Here is a 19,868-nt window from a genome sequence, read left to right on the forward strand (position 1 = left end):
TATTGACTTTCAAACATATTCCAACTACAAAACCTTTGTAAGATTAGAAAGTATGGGTTACCTTCTTTCTCACTCATTTTCTTTAAAATACAACTACTAACACAAGAATATAATCTAAATTCAAATATCCTTCACTCCAAAATCAAGGCCATGTATATACTGAGGAACAGAAAGTTTTTCAGTCAATAACTTCTGATCTTGTAATATGTAGGGGAGTAGCAGGATAGGAAGAGGTACAAATAATTAGAAAAAAAAAAAAAAAGGCTAACTTAGATATTTCATATTTTTTTTTCATTTCAGTTCATCATTTCAGAAATAGTGATACTGAGCTGAGTCTCTTGATTCATTCAATATTTATTATACTTGCCAAATGTTCAAATAGTAAGGCTTTTGCCTCCAACAATCTGATATCCTAAATACTGAACTCAGTGTTTATGCCTAAGATGTTTCTTCGATCTGGTTTAGGCATTCACTTGGTACACTGTGGGTTATGCGACAATACTAAAAGCAATAGTATGACTGCAGGAAAGAAAAGAATTTTGATGAGACAGTTCAGCAGCAAAACTGAGTAACATTCAATCATGTTTTAAAGTCAACAACTTTTTTCAAAAAAGCATAACAATTAATAAAGGCTAGTTAGGACTAGGCATAAACCTCAACACAGGAAAGACAAAGAACTGTTCAAGAGGGTCCAGAGGAGGACACAAAAATCATTAGAGGGATGAAACCCTTCTCCTATGAGGACAGGCTGAATTGGGGTTGTTCAGCCTGGAGAAGGCTCCAAGGAGACCTTATTGCAGCCTTTCAGTACTTAAAAGGGTCTTAGAGGAAGGATGGGGACAAACTTTTTAGCATAGCCTATTGCAATAGGACAAGGGGTTTCAAACTAAGAAGGAATAGATTTCAAACTAAGAGAGAGTAGATTTAGATTAGATGGAAGGAAGAAATTTTTTACAATGAGGGTGGTGAAAAACTGGCACAGGTTGCCCAGAGAGGTGGTAGATGCCCCATCCCTGGAGACATTCAAGGCCAGGCTGGATGGGGCTCTGAGCAACCTGATCTAGTTGAAGATGTCCCTGCTCAGTGCAGGGCAGTTGGACTAGATGGCCTTTGGAGGTCTCTTCCAACCCAAACTATTCTCTGATTCTACAAACACCAGTAAATGACAGGATAATGCATTTCACAGTATTTTACATCTTATCCTACCACCTACTGAAGAATGGAAGGTACAGTAAAAGAATCCTATTCCCAAAAAAGATTTGTAACTTCTATCTTGATGCCTTTATTCTAGACAGAAAAAGTGTGAAATGAACTTAATGCAATTTTTAAAATATTAGCCAGACTTTGAATTGCAAAACATTATAAACTAACCACTATGCTTATTGTTTGCCTTCATTTTTTCTAAGGACTGAAAAAAAAAAATAAGCTTGTATGGCTCATGACACATTTCCCTAAGTTTCTTCTCACCCTTTTTGGGATGCTTTACATAATTATTAGTCTTAATAACTAATAAAGGAAAATGAAAAAGCTTTTATATTTCTGGCCCAGTCTGAAATGAATCTGCTTAAATAATCTGACTATGTCAGGGTCCTGAGAATTGTCTATTCTGTTAAAACTCAGTCTTCTCATAGAAAAACAAGTTTTACGTATTTTTAGAGACAAATGGACATATATATGAACTATATATACTTAATGAAATGTGTTGTCATTTTGATCTTGTCCTTATTTAGCTCTGCTGGTTAGGACTGAGTTTTTGGGCTTATTTCTAAAATAATTACAAAAGAAAATATAAGTGTGGTCATGCCATATGAACACAATTAAAATGTTTCAGCATTCTAGATAAAGCAAGTTTATAGTTAAGAGTCTGTTTCCATTACATGCATTTTTTTTTACATCTGCTAGTCATTAAATTCCACATAATTGTAATTGGCCATTAAAGCACAAATTCTTGATAAGAAAAAAAATGCTTTGCAATGAACATTTTCTTCATGATAAATATTAAATTAAAGAGGACATATGCAGCAGATTCTGAAGTTGGAAATAACTCTAAGTAAGAAAATGCTTTTACTTACTCTAGTAAATTTAGTACACAAATCTTTCCCTCTGCAGTCATCTCACCAGCAGATGAGACACTTCCTAAGTTTCTTACTATGCAATGTCTTCCAATTACAACTAATTTTTTTTAACAGCTAAACAGAAGTAAATTCTTATATGAATTCTTATGAGAAGTTTTCCTTTCTAGATTTTTATACTGAGCAAAATCCCTGCACAACAATTCTTTAAAGTATTTTGTGCCTGTCCAGAGGGCATTGCTTTCAGATGTTTGTTCATATTAAAGAAACAGCTACATTTAAATTAACTGCTTTTTTCCTCATGAAAGAAGCTTATTTTTATGAAGTAAGACTAAGAAAGAATATAAGGGCTGTACAATATTGACTGCATCTCCTACTGGTAAAATAAGCTACATTTTAATTACAGAGTCTAAAGATTTCTTGTAAATATCACCTTATATATTTATAACTGATTGCTAACATCTATAAATAAAATATTTTAATAATGCAAGACCAAAACGGGATAGCCCATGTCTCACAGAGCTGACAATCAAAGGTTCCAGTATTACTCTGAGATCCAGGAAAGGGCATGGTGGGTATATTTCACTGGGCTGATCAGAATGTCATTTTGAGACAAAGACAAAAAGAAAACTTGTTTATGCCATGGGGGAAAGAAGGTTATTGCTCTCACTTTTCACCTTTGGCAAAAATGCTAGAAGTCAGAAGGCATATGGGTTTTGCACACAACAGTGTTCACAAGACTATATTAAAGCCAACTGCTTCTAATTTTAAGTATTTTGACATTTTCTTCATAAATATTTTTACCACATTATTTCTGGATTCTCTGAATTTTTCTTCTTTGTTTAGATTCTTCCATGTAACAATAAATCAGTGTGAACAGAAATTACATTATACCAAATCTTCACCTTTAAGAACTCCTTCAAGTCTTATTCTGAATAAGACATACTGTACATAAAAGCCATTGTTAATACCTCAGTCCATACTCAGTGTTCACGCAATAATTTAAGAGGTAAAATATTCCCAGATTCTACTCAGAGCAGCAAGTTTAAATACCTTAGCAAGTGATCTTACAATAGGATTTTCCATAATTCCTTTAAGAAAAATCAGGTCTATTTCTTCAGCTCCTGTCGATGTCGGCAGATCAGTAAGGTTATCCAGGACCTGCTGCATGGCTGCTGACAAAACAAAAACAAAAAGTAAGTACTGACCAAAATAGGCTTGCATAAATAAAAGCTCTGGGAAGCACCACAATACTAACTTTAGAGATGTTAAGCAGCCAACTAAATATATGAAAGCAAGTGGACAGAACAGAAAAAGGACTTTTTTTGTCGTTGTTTGAAAAGTGGAAATAAAGGATCTATTCAAATCCTTATCATCACAATCAATTTAAATCCATGCCCAGCACATTCCTTTCAAGATTCACTACTACTTAAAGATCGAAAAAAACCAACCAAACAAACAAAAAAATCCCACCAAAACAAAACAAAACCATACCCAAACAAACAAGTATAAACTAATATAAGGTCTGCATAACCTTCCAAATGCAATATAAGCAACTCATTCATGACTCTTTTCATTTAATCTGTCTTTCAGAGGAAGTTTTCACCCCTCATACGTACACCAACCAACTACAAGTTTTACAATGCTTTTATAAGACAGACATCACTGTTTTAAAAATGAACACATAGTTTCAAACCATTTTTCTTCAACCAACAATTTGCTTCCAAGCAGGTTTTACCTTGAGGACAATTGTGTCGATCCCCATCAGTGCTTTGCAATGAGTTCTGACTTTACAACCAGTTCTGACTTACTGCACTCCAGCATGAAGTGCAGACAGCGGCGATGCTAATACCAACCAGGCACCACAACACACTGCAACCAGAAGTATATCCTACAACACAAAACATATCGTGCCTGCCCAGTACGCTCAGTGGAGATATTCCTGGCTGTCTACAGACTCGGAGAGAACTGCAGCGGCTTGAGTGAGAGTGAACAATGGTGGCCACGAAAAAGCCAGATAATACCACCATCTCAGCTGTCCTGTCCTGTGAAGTCATCAAGGTGAGTGATGAGAACTTGTAACTGTGCCCTTCAACCCTCCTGTTTAAAATAAAGCTGAACAAAGCACATCTTTTCTGTTAGACATCAGATTCAGTTATGTTCACGTGTTACAGAGTTCTTGTGCATTTGGGCACACGTGCAGCAACCCTTAGCAGGGATTACATCAGGTAGCCCCGAGCTTGCAGAGATGAACATGTGCCAGCTTAGGTTGAGCACAAAAGAGGTCACCCCTGGAGACAGTTATGACATCCTTTGCAAAGTAAATGGTCATTCTCCTCCTGTTTTCCAGCATTTGACTAAATATTATTATCTCGCAGTACTATCTTAACAGTGAATAACCTATACTGTTTTTCTTTTTAATGGTATTCTTTTAAACTCCTGCTGAGTTTTATGTCCATGCTCAGACCCACAGACACTAACAAAAAAAAAACCAAAACAACAAACTTCTGTTGAAATCCCCGACAAGCTAAAAAGCATTAGAACAACCACTGTGTACTGCAATGCTCCACATGTTGCATAGCAGCATGTATCAAGAGAATTGGAAGGCCTATATGCTCATTCTCCCACACAGGAATTTACCCTTAACTTTCCTCATTGCTTTATAATGAAAACTATTATGAAACACTGCACAGTAACAGAACGAACAGCATTTCTCAACACCTACCTTCTAATTTCAATTCTTCCTAGAAAATTCCATCCCAAGAAAAATTTTCTAGCCATTGTTTCTGACAAGTGGAACTGACATTTCAACAATCAAATTGTCTTGTGTGCCACATTTTAACTACAGCAGTCTATGCTAAAAGACTGCATTTTTAAAAAAATATGTTTTAACCAGACTTCTTGCTTTCAAAAAGCGGATCTTCTGTGAAGCCATGAGTAGGAGGGAAAAATGACACTTTATGCTTTCAGATTCTGAAGCAATATTATTCCTGTTTTTTTAACAAAGTGCTGTTAGCAATCACACATTACGTAAACTCACCAAATAAACCTGTAAATAGTCCACATCTTCCTCAGACTAGGTATGTCCTATATCTTGACTAGTTCAGCTGCAGATGCAACTGCCTTGTTTCAAGTTTTTTCAATCCTCAGTTATACATTCATGACTCTTGATGCAATCACGCAAGCTATAGTATTTGCAGAAGCAGACAGATGTTTCTAGCCAATTTACATAGTGTACTAAGTGCTACATGAATACTGCAAGTGTTATAATAATAAGCTTTACTTACATTTTTAATGGTTATATAAATTGTTTTTAAGGGATGTCAGGTTAGCAATTTTGTGCTTATAAATAATCTGAGTAAAAATGTAAAGTTTCATTCAGGTTGAAGCATGCATCTAAACTATGAGCTGCTTTTCCAGCACTTGATGCTGACAGAGGTGGGCATAATAAAGACATTTCTTATATGTCTTCATGTTAATAAGCTGTTTCTTACATAACCATTTCAGAATTCTGCCTATCTTACAATGATCAAATTTTAAAAAATCAAATTCCTATATAAAAACTTCATCACCAAGGAGAAACTGTTGAGAGCAACATTAAGCTTCACAAGAATGACTTGCAAGGTTTGTGCAGCTAGACATTATATTTTTCAAATGAATATTTTATTTAATAAAGGTTTCAAAAATTCCAGCATTAAAACAGCTTAAGTATATTTTAGCTTTCTTGGAAAGCAGCAAACACCTTTATCAACATGCAGAGTTCAAAAAAATTCAACAGCAGACTTGCATGCCAGGCGATCAAAACCAAACCCAGCTGTTTTCAGAAATAAGTTCCTTTTGCTGTTCATCTGATGGTTGTCTTCTTTCATGGCACAGCCATCACAGTAAGAGTCTTCTTAGCTATCAATTGTGCTGCCTCAATATTAGAAAGAAAAACAAAAATGCAGGCATGTGTAAGTTGAGATAAAACACCTTTACTCACCCTGAATTGTTTACATTTCAACACAACATGGGTCTCTATATTGCCTCCATGTAGCTAGTTCCCCATCTTAAGGGGAAGATCCTTCTAAGTAGTTGAATAAAAAAAATAATGCTGTTAAGTGCCCCTTTATTTTAACCAGCTACAAATTTTTAAAAAATCAATTTAAATTAAAAAAAAAATAATAGCACAAGAGAAAGCTTTAAGAAGCTTAATCAAAGTCTTTGCACCTGTTACCTACTACATTGTAATGAAATCAATGTTTATATGTTTCACAATGTTTCACTGCTTTACATTCACCTGAAAAAAAAAAAAATCAGAACATGACCAAATGTTATTTTTCAAAAAGTCAACAAGAGCATCTTCCAACAGGAATTATGTCAGCTGGTTTATTTTAAAAGAATAGATAACAACACATGGGTACTTTCTGTGACAGACTAAACACTTTAATTTCACTGTTCTTAATTTATTATGCAAGTTATGGCCCAGCTTCAAACATAGTTCCTGTTTAATGTGAAATGCTAATATTTGTTCACATGTGTAAATAGCTTTGAAAGTCTAAGCAACACACTGACCTACATATGCCTTAGATATTCATACATATATTTTCAAGCAATTTGATTTTTACAAAGACAATTTAAGGGGGAGGGGAGGAGGGGAAGAAACTTTGGTAAATGTATTATGGACCTTCTTTTTATGCATCTATTCAACAGGCTTTTGATTTTTTATTTCTAGGGAAAAAAAATCTTATTAAAATACAAATACAAATACAAAATAGCTTTAAACTAGGCTCGAAGGGGGATGGGGTTGTAGCTGGGCTTGTCCCAGTGGGGCTGCAATCTAAAACTGATGAGGACCGGGTGGCCTCCTATGCCCCTAGGGAGAAACTGGTGTGCTCTGCTCGCTCCCTGAAATGCCTGTATACCAATGCGCGCAGCATGGGGAATAAGCAGGAGGAGCTAGAATCCTATGTTCGGTCGGGAGATTATGATCTGGTGGCAATTACAGAAACATGGTGGGACAGTTCACATGACTGGAATGTGGTCATGGATGGCTATGCCCTTTTCAGGAAAGACAGGCCAGCCAGGCGTGGTGGTGGAGTTGCTCTCTATGTGAGACAGCAACTACAATGTACTAAATTCTGCCCAGGAGCGGATGACGAGCGAGTTGAGAGTGTATGGATCAGGATCAAGGGGCAGGCTGGCAGGGCTGACACTGTTGTGGGCGTCTGCTACAGGCCGCCAGATCAGGCTGAGGAAGTTGATGAGGCCTTCTATGGGCAGCTGAGAGTGGCCTCACAGTCACAGGCCATGGTTGTTGTGGGTGATTTTAACTTCCCTGATGTTTGCTGGAAGGACCATTCAGCCAGCCAGCCACAGTCCAGGAGGTTCCTCCAGTGCATTGATGATAACTTCCTCATGCAGATGGTGGAGGAGCCGACTAGGAGAGGTGCACTGCTGGATCTCATCCTCACTAACAAGGAGGGTCTGGTCGAAGCAGTAAAGGTTGAGGGCTGCCTGGGTTGCAGTGACCACGAGATGGTGGAGTTCAGCATCTCATGTGGCAGGAACAGAATAGCAAGTAGAATTGCAACCCTGGACTTCAGCAGGGCTAACTTTGGCCTTTTCAAGCAATTGCTGGGGGAAATCCCATGGGCAAGACTGCTTGAAGGAAAAGGGGCCCAAGATAGCTGGGTGGCATTCAGAGATTGCTTCTTCCACGCTCAGGATCAGAGCATCCCCACACGTAGGAAGTCAAGGAAGGGAGCCAGGAGGCCTGCGTGGTTGGATAGGGAGCTGTTGGGTATGCTCAAGCAGAAGAGGAGAGTTTACAGGTCATGGAAGCAGGGGCTGGCCACTTGGGAGGAATATAAGGCTGCTGTTAGAGGATATAGGAAGGCAGCTAGGATAGCCAAGGCCTCCTTAGAATTACAGCTGGCGAGAGGGGTCAAGGACAGCAAAAAGAACTTTTTCAAATACATAGCAGATAAAACTAACACCAGAGGCAATGTAGGCCCACTGATGAATGGGGTGGGTGCCCTGGTGGCAGAAGATACAGAGAAGGCAGAATTACTGAATGCCTTCTTTGTCTCTGTCTACTCTGCCGGAGGCTGTCCTGGGGAGCCCTGTACCCCTGAGACCCCGGATGAAGCCAGGTCAATGGAGGAGTTTGCTTTAGTCGATGAGGACTGGGTTAGGGAGCAATTAAATAGTCTGGACATTCATAAATCCATGGGTCCAGATGGGATGCATCCGCGGGTGCTGAGGGAGCTGGCTGAAGTCATTGCTGGACCGCTCTCCATCATCTTTGCCAAGTCTTGGGAAACGGGAGAGGTGCCCGAGGATTGGAGGAAAGCAAATGTCACTCCAGTCTTCAAAAAGGGCAGGAGGGAGGACCCGGGTAATTATAGACCGGTCAGCCTCACCTCTGTCCCTGGGAAAGTAATGGAACAGCTTGTCCTTGGTGCCATCTCAAGGCATATCAAGGATAAGAGGGTTATTAGGGGCAGTCAGCATGGCTTTACCAAGGGTAGGTCATGCTTGACCAACCTCATAGCCTTTTATGAGAATGTAACAAGGTGGATGGATGGTGGCAGAGCGGTGGATGTTGTCTACCTTGACTTCAGTAAAGCCTTTGACACAGTCTCCCACAGCATCCTCACAGCTAAGTTGAGGAGGTGTGGTCTAGACAATAGAGTAGTGAGGTGGGTTGCAAACTGGCTTAGGGAGAGAAGCCAGAGAGTGGTAGTCAATGGTGCGGAGTCTAGTTGGAGGCCAGTATCTAGTGGAGTGCCCCAAGGGTCAGTGCTGGGGCCAATATTATTCAATATATTCATTAACGACTTGGACGAGGGAATTGAGTGTACTATCAGCAAGTTTGCTGATGACACCAAGCTAGGAGGAGTGGCTGACACGCCGGAGGGCTGTGCTGCCATCCAGCGGGACCTGGACAGGCTGGAGAGCTGGGCAGGGAATAACCTGATGAAATTTAACAAGGACAAGTGTAGAGTCCTGCATCTGGGCAGGAACAACCCCAGGTTCCAGTATAGGTTGGGAGATTACATATTAGAGAGCAGTGTAGGGGAAAGGGACCTGGGGGTCCTGGTGGACAACAGGATGACCATGAGCCAGCACTGTGCCCTTGTGGCCAGGAAGGCCAATGGCATCCTGGGGTGTATTAGAAGGGGGGTGGTTAGTAGATCGAGAGAGGTCCTCCTTCCCCTCTACTCTGCCCTGGTGAGACCACATCTGGAATATTGTGTCCAGTTCTGGGCCCCTCAGTTCAAGAAGGACAGGGAACTGCTGGAGAGGGTCCAGCGTAGGGCAACGAAGATGATTAAGGGAGTGGAGCACCTCCCTTATGAAGAAAGGCTGAGGGAGCTGGGTCTCTTTAGTTTGGAGAAGAGGAGACTAAGGGGGGACCTTATTAATGTTTATAAATATGTAAAGGGTGAGTGCCATGAGGATGGAGCCAGACTCTTCTCAGTGGCAAACAATGATAAGACAAGGGGTAATGGGATCAAGCTGGAACACAAGAGGTTCCACTTAAATTTGAGAAGAAACTTCTTCTCAGTGAGGGTGACAGAGCACTGGAACAGGCTGCCCAGGGAGGTTGTGGAGTCTCCTTCTCTGGAGACGTTCAAAACCCGCCTGGACATGTTCCTGTGCGACCTCACCTAGGTGTTCCTGCTCCAGCAGGGGGATTGGACTAGATGATCTTTTGAGGTCCCTTCCAATCCCAAACATACTGTGATACTGTGATACTGTGATACAAACAGCAGGAGACACATTGTTTACAGGCTTGATCTTTCAGAATAATGTAGATACACACAGAATTTCAAGTAGCAGTCTTTAAAACAATTTCACTTTTCTCTTTCCTGGGGCAAAGCCACCTTAGCTCTGTTAGTAAAGTATCTTATGTTTGAGCAGCAGGAATTAAATCTGAAGATGTAAGTACTCACGCAGGAAAGTTTTACTTAAAAGATCAGGTCCTATCAAGCAAGAAACAGATGGAACTAAGGAGTTTATAGACTAACAAATCTAAATATGCTATAAAAAATGCCTTTTGAGCCTTCTGCCTTTTCTTTGGTGAATCTGCCCTTGAAACGTTCTTCTAGGTTATTCACTGGGGGTGGGAAGACCTGTAGAACTTACATTTAAGTCAGGTATTCAAGAACTAAGGACTACAGTGAACAAACACACAGCTTGGTAAGCAGTCAAACTGCACAGACCATGTTGTCAGGAGTGCTCCTTATTGTTGAATACTTTGGTGTCCAATAAAAGCAAATGCATGCTTTGCCTTCAGTGGAAAAATAATTGGGTCTCTCTTGCCTCTCTTGTCCCATCTTTTAAAGGAAACTGGTAATAACATACCAACTTTGAGAGCTCTACCACATACTTCATTCTCTCTCTGAAGACAAGCCTTCCTTAAAGACCCATCTGGCTAAGTTTTAAATTCTCATCACAACACAAAAGGATTTACTTTTGTAAGGAGAGCATGAGATGGGCATGGTTGACTACGATGGTTAACAAAACCATCTAGGAATGCACATATTACAAGAAACGTGTACAACAGCCTCCAGACAGAACAGGAGGAACTGAGCAGCAGAAACAGGCTCTCAGTTGACCCAAGGTGTTGAAATAAAGGGATTCTTAGGAAAAAGTGACAACAAACTGAGTTTGAGCTGGGACTCCTAAGAGAAAATGAGATTGCAATGGGACATGCTCCACTTCAGCCCATGGCTTTGGTGACAGGGAACACACAGAATTAATTTCCACAGTCAGTTTTCAAAGAACATATTCATAACCATACCTCATTCACATATAGCTTTTCAGACAACCAAAGAATGCTTCAAAGGTTCAATCTACATACTGTACTTTACAATAGTAAATTCAGATTAAATAGAAGTAAAAGATACTATGATAACTCTTCTCTTCTTGTATTGTAAGAAAAAGACAGGTTTTCACCAAGCTTTCAACTGTAACTCTTCTATCAAATTTTATTTTACTCTTTCTTTCAGTGCCTAATTCTTGCCTACATTAATTCTATGTAAAGGAAAAAGGAAGCATACATTTAAATAAATTTTCCACATTTGCAGACAGAAGACAAATGTGTCACTCACTGGGGAAAATTAAAGCTTTTGAGAGTTAATACCTTGCACAGATTTTTTTAGTCCAATTTGATTTTATTAGTCTCCAAGCTTACAAACAGGAATTAACAGAAAAATATGTATAATATATTTAAATAAATGTATGTATATTTATTTCCACATGACCTACTCATCTGGATAGAAAGGTATAATAAATACCTCTAGGATTTTTGGTGAGGCTGGTGCTTCACACAAAGTATAGAAAATTAGACTTAAAATCCTGTCACATACATAAACTTTGGAAACAATTTTGTACATTATTTTTAACTTTTTCAAGAGGGATATATCCAAAAGAAAAGTTTCACAAGACACCCAATATGCATAAACAAAATAAGATTAATTTGTAACTCATATAGACCTTAACCAACGAGAGCTGTTTATTTTTTTTTTCCATTTGTATTGATGTTTTAAGATAAAATGGATTTATACTTTAACATACGGCAGGAAAAAAAAAAAAAAAGTTATTTTGCATTGACCACTTCTCTCCTCAGTTACAAATTATAACATTTTTGGTAGCCTAGGTCTGAGAAAAGGAGTACCTATGAACAAGATAACATTTTGAGCTAGGACAAACAAGCTCATTCAGTAACAGACTATTGACCAAGAATACATGAAAGACTGACAAAGCCCTCTGTTGCTAGTGTTGCAGTAAGTTTCAGAAACCAGGTTTTAAGATAAAAGTCCCTGGTCAAGCATTATGCAGTGACCACGCAGAACACTAGGTTTGCGTTGCCACAGCCAGTGACTGTATTCACTGAGCGGAGATTGCTTTTAGCTTTGAAAAGAAATAACATAAATGCTTAGAAGGGTTTACTAATTTTTTTTACTTTTCTCCAAGTCTCCTGGCAAGCCAAGATTCAGCTACTGTAGCATAACTATAAATAGAAGCTTGAGCAGTCCCTTCCCTTATCAAACCTAGCTCAACTACATCTTACATGCCCTTTTTTTTTCATGACTCTTAAGGTCACAAAAGCTATGGGGAAGAGCAAACAACCCTTTCCCAACACTGTAACCACACTTCTTTCAGGCTGTGAAGTTTGTCTAAAAAAAGATGAAGCACAAATTTTCTGACGAACAGATGGACCTCACAGCTGCATCTTTTGGAAAGAAAAGCAATATTTTAAAATTATTTCAGCAAAGACAAAAAGGGAACAAAGCATCACATCTCCAAACCCAGTCAAATTAAAAGGTTGAATCTTATTTGAATATATCTATCACGACCAACAATGAAATATTGATAAGAGACATACTGAAATTCAGTGCTGAGGAAATTGTGTCAGTCTTCTCTTTCTTAAAGGATTATAAAGAAAAATATCTCAATTGTAAAGTACAAAGGCAATTAACTTGATGCTCACTAACTCAGCTTGATGCTTTGAAGATAACCCTATACAGCTGTTAAAAACTACCAAGTCCTCTGTCTTTTTAAAATTGAAGACTGATACAAGCTTCAGGCACAAATGATGACTAACCCAGGAGGCATATACATGCACACACACAAATACATTGAATGTGTCTTTTCTGCCAGAGAAGCTTCTCATATAATGGTTTAAATTGTACACGTCAAAACTCACAATTTAAAGTTCTCTGCAGCAAACAAATGGTAGAACAGCAGGAACCTGCATGGTGATTCCTCTATTGTAGTCTGAGCCATCTAATGAATTTCCTGCTTCATTATGGTACTTGTGCCACACCAGAAGGCTTAAGATGCCTTCTGAAAGGTTCAGGAAATGCAATTATTAAAAAAAGATAATATACTTTCCCATTTTCCTGCTTAAATAGTTTTCAAGCTCCACTAAAAAAGTAGCATTTCTTACTGAATTACAGCATATACAACTGTTTAAGAGTAATCAGGTAAAACAAATGAGGAAAATAACTGGATCAAGTTATGAAAGCTTAACTCAAGTGGGAAGGGTCCCCTGAGGTCTCTAATCCAACCTCATGCTCTAAGAAGGCACAGTTATGAAAGCATACCACGTTGCTCAGGACTTTGTCCAGTAAAGTCTTGAAAACTTCCCAGGATGGAGAGACAACACAATTTCTTTTGGCAACCACTTTTAGTACTTCCTAATGACAAAAATGTTTTCTTTACCTACAGCCTGAGTTTCTCTTTCTTCCATTTGTGTCATTTGTCTCTCACGCTCACTGGAACAGGTTGCCCACAGAAGCTGGGAAGTCTCTATCCCTGGAGATATTCAAAACCTAATGGACCCAGGCCTGGACAACCTGCTCCAGTTGATCCTGTTTGAGCAGGGGGGTTGGGCCAGATGGTCTGAAGAAGTCCCTTTCAACCTCAATGGTTCTGTGATTTTGTAACTATTTCCTGGCATAGTGAGCTTTGCTCACTACTATTGCTCTTCTTGAACTTTGCTATATGCTCTTTCACACCATGTAAATACTACCTTTGAATAAATACTGGAAACTCATATTGCTACTGGAAGACTGAAATCTCCACTCTTTCTGTAATATAAAAGGCTCTAGTCTAAACCCATAAATACTATCATGTCAGTTACAGATGCCTGCACTTCTCCACAGCATCTCAAGCAATACTGAAAAAGCTATGCTGTCAGTGGTCAGTTTGAACTAACTCTAAGAATTTTCACACCATTAAAAACCAAAACAGAACAGACTTATGTCTCCAAATAATTATGAATTGATATCAAATTGCTAGTATGCTGTTTTACAGCTTCTAAATACTGTTAATCAAAAATTTAATAACTTCAGTAAGCCTTTGCTGAACATCACCACCGTCAGCTACCAACCAATAAATAAATCTACTTACACAGTTTCTGAAAACTTTACACATAGCCCTAAATAAACCAATCTTTTGCTCTAGCTGACTCTTTGTATTAGTCTTCCTAGAAGGTCATAGTAAGGAGCCAAATTTTGAAACCAGATCCATTTCCCCTCTAAACTGTATCTTATATGGTTATGATAAGGCACAGCTTAAAGGAAAACACTACTTTTCCTCTTGCTATTACAAATGTTCCTATGTTGCCATTTGGAAGAAATAACAATGAGGAGATCTTTGAAAGAACTCCAAAACTTAAGCACTTCTCTGCATCTGCCAAGCTGCACAAATATGAAGGCCAAATATTCCAGACATTGGAGAAATCATTAAAAAGCATTTAAACAATCTAGAAACCTAATTCTGTTGGAGGCAATGGAGGTCAGTGGAAATAAAAGAAGATATTCAATAGTTTTGAAAGCCTCTACCTATAGTCTAGACAAGTAGGGCTGTACATGTAAAGACTTTCATTGCAGTAAAAATGTAAGTGTTCCAAAAGGAGAGAAATTGAACACAGTATTGTACCTCAAATTACAAGCAGCAGTTGCATTTGAAATAAAATACAGAAGGATTTTGTTGTAAAAGCTTCAAGCACCAGATAGCACAAACTGGAATGTATAAAAGTGAGTAAACTAAAAGCTTTTTTAAATGGCTGAATTATTTCAATTTTTGTAGTGTTCTTACTTTTCAGCTACTGATGTTAGGGAAGTATGTATTGATGTCACACAAAGACTACTGTGCTTTAAATGAATACTAGCAAATGCCCCAGGAGGAATTTCAATTTTGGTGAATAAAGACTGTACTCCTTTAGTTTTTCAACTACTTTAGTAATTCAAGTACTGAAAGATAATTTAAAACTTATTTTTAAATGAAGGCAAAATACAATCAGTGGATATGCAGCCTAAGATGCTACTTTGTACCCAAAGTTTCAGTACAAATTTAGCAAGTTTCAGGATATATCCTGCACTCCACTCAACTTATACAACATGTTGAACTTACTGGATCATAATCATCACCTTCCCTGGTATTTCACCAGAAACAGCTGGATGAAGAAACTTATATTCTCTGTTGTCACATACACAGGCAATTAACACCAGTATTTATAAAGTTCAAAATGCCAGTATAACAGATGCAACAAGATACGCATAGCTTTTGATGTGTGCTTTCTCTGTATCTTAATTTTATTAAAATTATTCATCTGTTGCAGGGTGACAGAGCCTGAAGACAGTGTAAATGACTGAAAAAATACTAACAACATAAGTAAAGACCACAGCTATATAGCCAGGAGCAAGTAATGTGTAAAAAAAAAATAATCATAATTCAGTTTATTGTACCAGTTTCCTGGTACAATAAACTGGTGGAAAAGTTGAGGCGAAGTCATACAGAACCATATATACAATTTCACCCCATTGATAACTTTATCCTAAGACCAAGTGGAAATCAATGAAGATACCTTCTTAAATCAAATCCCCTCTTCACACAAGTACTAAATTTAGACCTGAAGAAAAAATAGTCAACAGTCTTCCAAAGGGAAAGGAGAATTCCACTTTAAGTGTTAGTGATTTCATCTTGTTACTGGTCTCCAATCAACATTGTCACAGTGGATAATGGCAAACTGTGAAAACTTCCAAGTTGTATATTCTGCCTCACTTCTAAGACCAGACATCCCACCAGCAATAAAACAGAAGGTTCAGATTCTGTTACGAACATGTTTCTTCAACCATTAGCACTTTCATCAAGGCAGACTATGCAGGCATATTTTCAAAGAAAGTTAAAATTCACAAGGATTGTAAGGTACTTCACTGTCAGTGTAAATGTCATGGCTCAGACCATACTTACAGCGCTATTTTGTAATGTCATTTGGGTTCAACTACAAACAAGAAAAGGTATTTCCAATACACAAAATTGGATACTCTGCTGCATGGCAAAGTAACAACACCGTGCTTCTCCAGAGACCCAGGATGAATCTGATCACTAGAGATCTTGTTGATTCTACTGGAGTTTGCATCTCAGAGGTGCTTGCATCCTTCCATCTGAAAGAAGCTGACCACTCAACAGAACACCAGTGAGAAATTATTAAAAAAAAAAAAATCCACACTTCAGATGCTTGGATGTTTCCTTAATCTTGCTTAATATGAAATTTGCTTTAAACAATTCTTTCTGCTCCCTGTTCTAAATCTGAATTATTTATAGGTAGTAAACAATGCTTCAGTTTTCATTCTTCTAACCTAAAGAGGATAATTTTCTGCCCTAAGGAGGGCAATTTCTCTCTTCTGCTATATTGACTGGGAAAGAAAGCCAGGCATAATTCCTCTTTAACTCTTCCAGTCTGTACCTTTTTTCAATATAGACAGTCAGAATTGTGCAAAGTATATCAGAAGCATATCAGCGTCTCATGAGTGCCTTAAACAACACCATTAATACTTCTGTTTCTACTCATACAGATAGGTCATGAGATCTATTTTGACTTTATCACAGTTATATCATGCTGTCGGCTCAATCTACCGGTCTGTCACAAAAGGATATAAAAGATCATTTTGAACCTCTTCCTCCTCCAAACCTTAAATTTGTACCTGAACAAAATGTCCTTTTCCTTAAGTGCAAAACACTACATGTATATTTTGTCCTACTGCTATTACTCAAGGCTTCAAATCAGGTTTTGACACTTTGGTTTGGATCCTCTCTTGCTTCAGTGAAAATGCTTGGACAATGAATTTCATCAGAAACCACCTTTCATCCAGATACTGCTGCTGCTTTTACCACTACCTCCTTCAACAGCTTTAAGTGTAGGAGACACTGAGGAATTCTAACAATTAAGAATTTTTATGATTAAGAGTTTTGATATTGAGTGAAGTAAGGCTATATTAACACATTTTCAGACTTATTTTGTAAGAACAGCAGAATGCTTTTTTAAATGACAGCATCCAAACATGGCACTTTCAAAATCTGATTGTCCCGTTATGATGCAGTCACTCCAAAAAGGACACCTATGCCCTTTTAATACATCACACCCATATATTAACATTTCATGCACGCCCTGCTTCTAGATTTCTCTTATGGTGAAGTATCTGTTTAATTATCACTTCCAACCTAAAGCACTGAGGTATTTAAATTAGATCTGCATCAATGCAGACATAAAAGTATTTTTATTTGAGGTTCTATTACAGATGCTGCACAAGCATTTGAAAATTGTTCAATAAATTCATATACAGAAAACAGAAAAGCAAGACAGCTTTTTAGAGCACGAAATAAAGCACTTTAGATCGAGACTACCTCAACACATTATTTAATAAACAATGAAGGTGATTCTAATTTAAAATAGAAAATATATTTGACTATTATATTACTATATTATATCTACCCCATTTTTCTAAGAGGAGAAAGACTCATCATCCAAAATGTCCACAGGGAAGTTTACAGTTAATTCAGAGTCTACTTAATTTCACTGAAATTCAGTGAAATTCACTCTGCATTGCAACTTGCAAGTGAAAAATTTAAGACATGAATAAAACTGAAAAAAATTATAAAATCTACATGGAATTATCTCTGGCCTAGGACCTCAATTTCCAATATTACATGATCACCGATTACATTTTACAGAAGTTTCATTTAAAGTTCATTCCTAAACTCTAATGCTCCTGCTCCCACTAAAATAAACTCTCTTATGCAAGCACTCCCTGTCTCTGCCCAAGCAAACTTATTACAAAGTTGTAAAAACAAGTTGCTAAATTAACATTGTTACAGTTTAGAGTGACTTGCAACAGAAAAAAAGAAAAAAGTTTCCTTTACTACCCTTGCTATATGATGCAGTTCTTGTTTACTCTAAGGACACAAAGTAAAGCCTTACCTACAAAGAACATTTACCAAACACACCTGGAATGTTAGTAGCGATGTACTGAATATAAAAGGGCTTTTCCGAATTCATTTGCAGAACAACACTGCTGTTGTTTTTAAATAGTGAAAAATATCACATAAAATCTTTGTACTTAATACATAAATGGCAAAACTTGATAGCATGTTAAATACTTACTTGACCTGTATGAATGCCCTAGCAAGAGAGTCTATTCTAGACTTTACACAGTCAAGATTTACATTAGCCTCAACAGTTACCTTCCCTTAATCCTTTGAAGAGTATGTTCAAGAACCCCAGAAAAGGAATAAAGAGATCACCTAGACAATGGAGATTGTGAAAGGAACTGAAAAACTCCAGAGAGTAACACTGCACTTAGTAATTTGCTTCACCCCATTACTACTTCCCCACAATATGCAGTCAGGATTTATTTAGGATCACAAGCACGTAATTAAAAGTAGAAAATTTAATTTCAATTTAAGAATATCTGGGCACAATAACAGAGGAAAAAGTTATTTCTAGTGGTCTTGGGACAGCTTGCACTTCTGAATTTTCAGTCATGTACTCTGTCATGCCAACTGCATAACCAGAGAACTTTTAAGTAAAGGCTTACAAGTTTTCTAATTAAACAATGAGTTTTAAACATTTTTCCATTCAACTCTTCCTTTGGAAAGTGTGATACTAGATGACAGAGTCACAGAATGGTTGGGGTTGGAAGGGACCTCAAAATATCATCTAGTCCAACCCACCTGCTAGAGCAGGTTCTCCCAGAGCAGATCACACAGGAAGGTGTCCAGGAGGGTTTGAATGTCTCCAAAGAAGGAGACTCCACAACCTCTCTGGGCAGCCTGTTCCAGTGCTCTGGCACCCTCAAAGTAAAGAAGTTTCTCCTCATATTCACACAGAACCTTCTATGCTTCAGTCTGTGCCTGTTGCTCCTCATCCTATCATTGGGCATCCCTGAAAAGAGTCTGGTTCCATCCTCTTGACACCCATCCTTGAGATATTTATAAGCAAAAATAAGATCCCCTCTCAGAAGCTCAAGGACATAACTGAAACTTCAGACTAGTGGAAGGGCTGCAGTAAAAGACAGGGCAGTGCTCAGAAATACAGTGAACAGCTTCATATACAAAAATCTTGCTTCCAACAACTATTGATGGCTTCATTCCCAATGAGCAAATAATGTGCTTATATGAAGTATAGCTTACTACCAGAACTGAAGATTAAGTTGGAAGTTAAAAGCATGTTATATGCCCAGATATAATCTGCTGCTATTGTTTCAAGCCTGCAACAGATGACATGAAAGTACGCACAGCCTAGTAACTGCTGTAGTGGCAGTCATCTCACTTCAGTTTATTTCTCTTCCTTGATAGCACTAACTATTCAAGTACATACTTCCAGTCACCCACATTACACAAATCACTCCCTTAATTACTGTTGCACAAGCCAAGTTCTGTACATCTTCAGTTCATTTATTTTCTTTTTTTCAAAAGCCATTCTGGCAAATGCAAAGACAGCTGAAGTTTTATTCCTGGACAGTTCACACCACTGCAAAACTTGAAGAATACAGTCTATCAAGGCTTTTCATAATTTTCTGAGACAGGTAAAGTGTTGTAATATCTGAAAGCAGAAATGTCTAAAACTACAAATTTTACTTATATTTCATTATCTCTTTTATAACATGTTCTTTTGTAAAAAAGAAGCTATGATGCAACTTGGCTTTCTCACTGCATCTGAAACATTATGAAGTCTACAAAGGTGAAAAAAATAAAGAAATTTAAAAATCATTTCTTTCTAGACTCCAAACTACAATTGTGGTTTCTTAAAAGCAGTTCATGCATATCCTCAACTCTCTTCAATCCCATTTATGGTGAAATAATAATAGTCACAGAATCTCTTGGTTTTGACCCAAGTCATTTGTTCTATTCTTTCCTTCACTGCTTAGGGGTTTTGGAGAAAGGGATGGCAGGAGAGAGGAGAGAAAGAGGTAAGTACAAGGACCACCTGACTCAGCCAAGAACTTCATTCATTTT

At 37.9% G+C, this 19,868-nt stretch overlaps 1 protein-coding gene across 9 annotated transcripts in view; it reads right to left on the reverse strand.

Annotated features, from left to right (window-relative positions):
* Window positions 1-19,868, reverse strand: part of PALS2 (protein associated with LIN7 2, MAGUK p55 family member) — a 62,353-nt gene that overhangs the window by 24,693 nt on the left and 17,792 nt on the right. For 6 of the 9 annotated variants that reach the window (XR_014183463.1, XR_014183464.1, XR_014183465.1 and 3 more), the window contains exon 1: window positions 3,126-3,339. Coding sequence is in view for 6 of the 9 variants with exons in the window: in XM_082046819.1 (XP_081902945.1) it covers window positions 3,126-3,296 (171 nt within the window). In the remaining 3 variants the exon portion in view is untranslated. Of the gene's footprint in view, window positions 1-3,125; window positions 3,340-19,868 lie in introns of those variants that run through there. The other 3 variants (XM_082046816.1, XM_082046817.1, XM_082046815.1) reach the window with 3 other exon arrangements.

The sequence above is a fragment of the Streptopelia decaocto genome, assembly GCF_964273445.1.
Source record: "Streptopelia decaocto genome assembly, chromosome: 2".
Lineage (NCBI taxonomy): Eukaryota > Metazoa > Chordata > Aves > Columbiformes > Columbidae > Streptopelia > Streptopelia decaocto.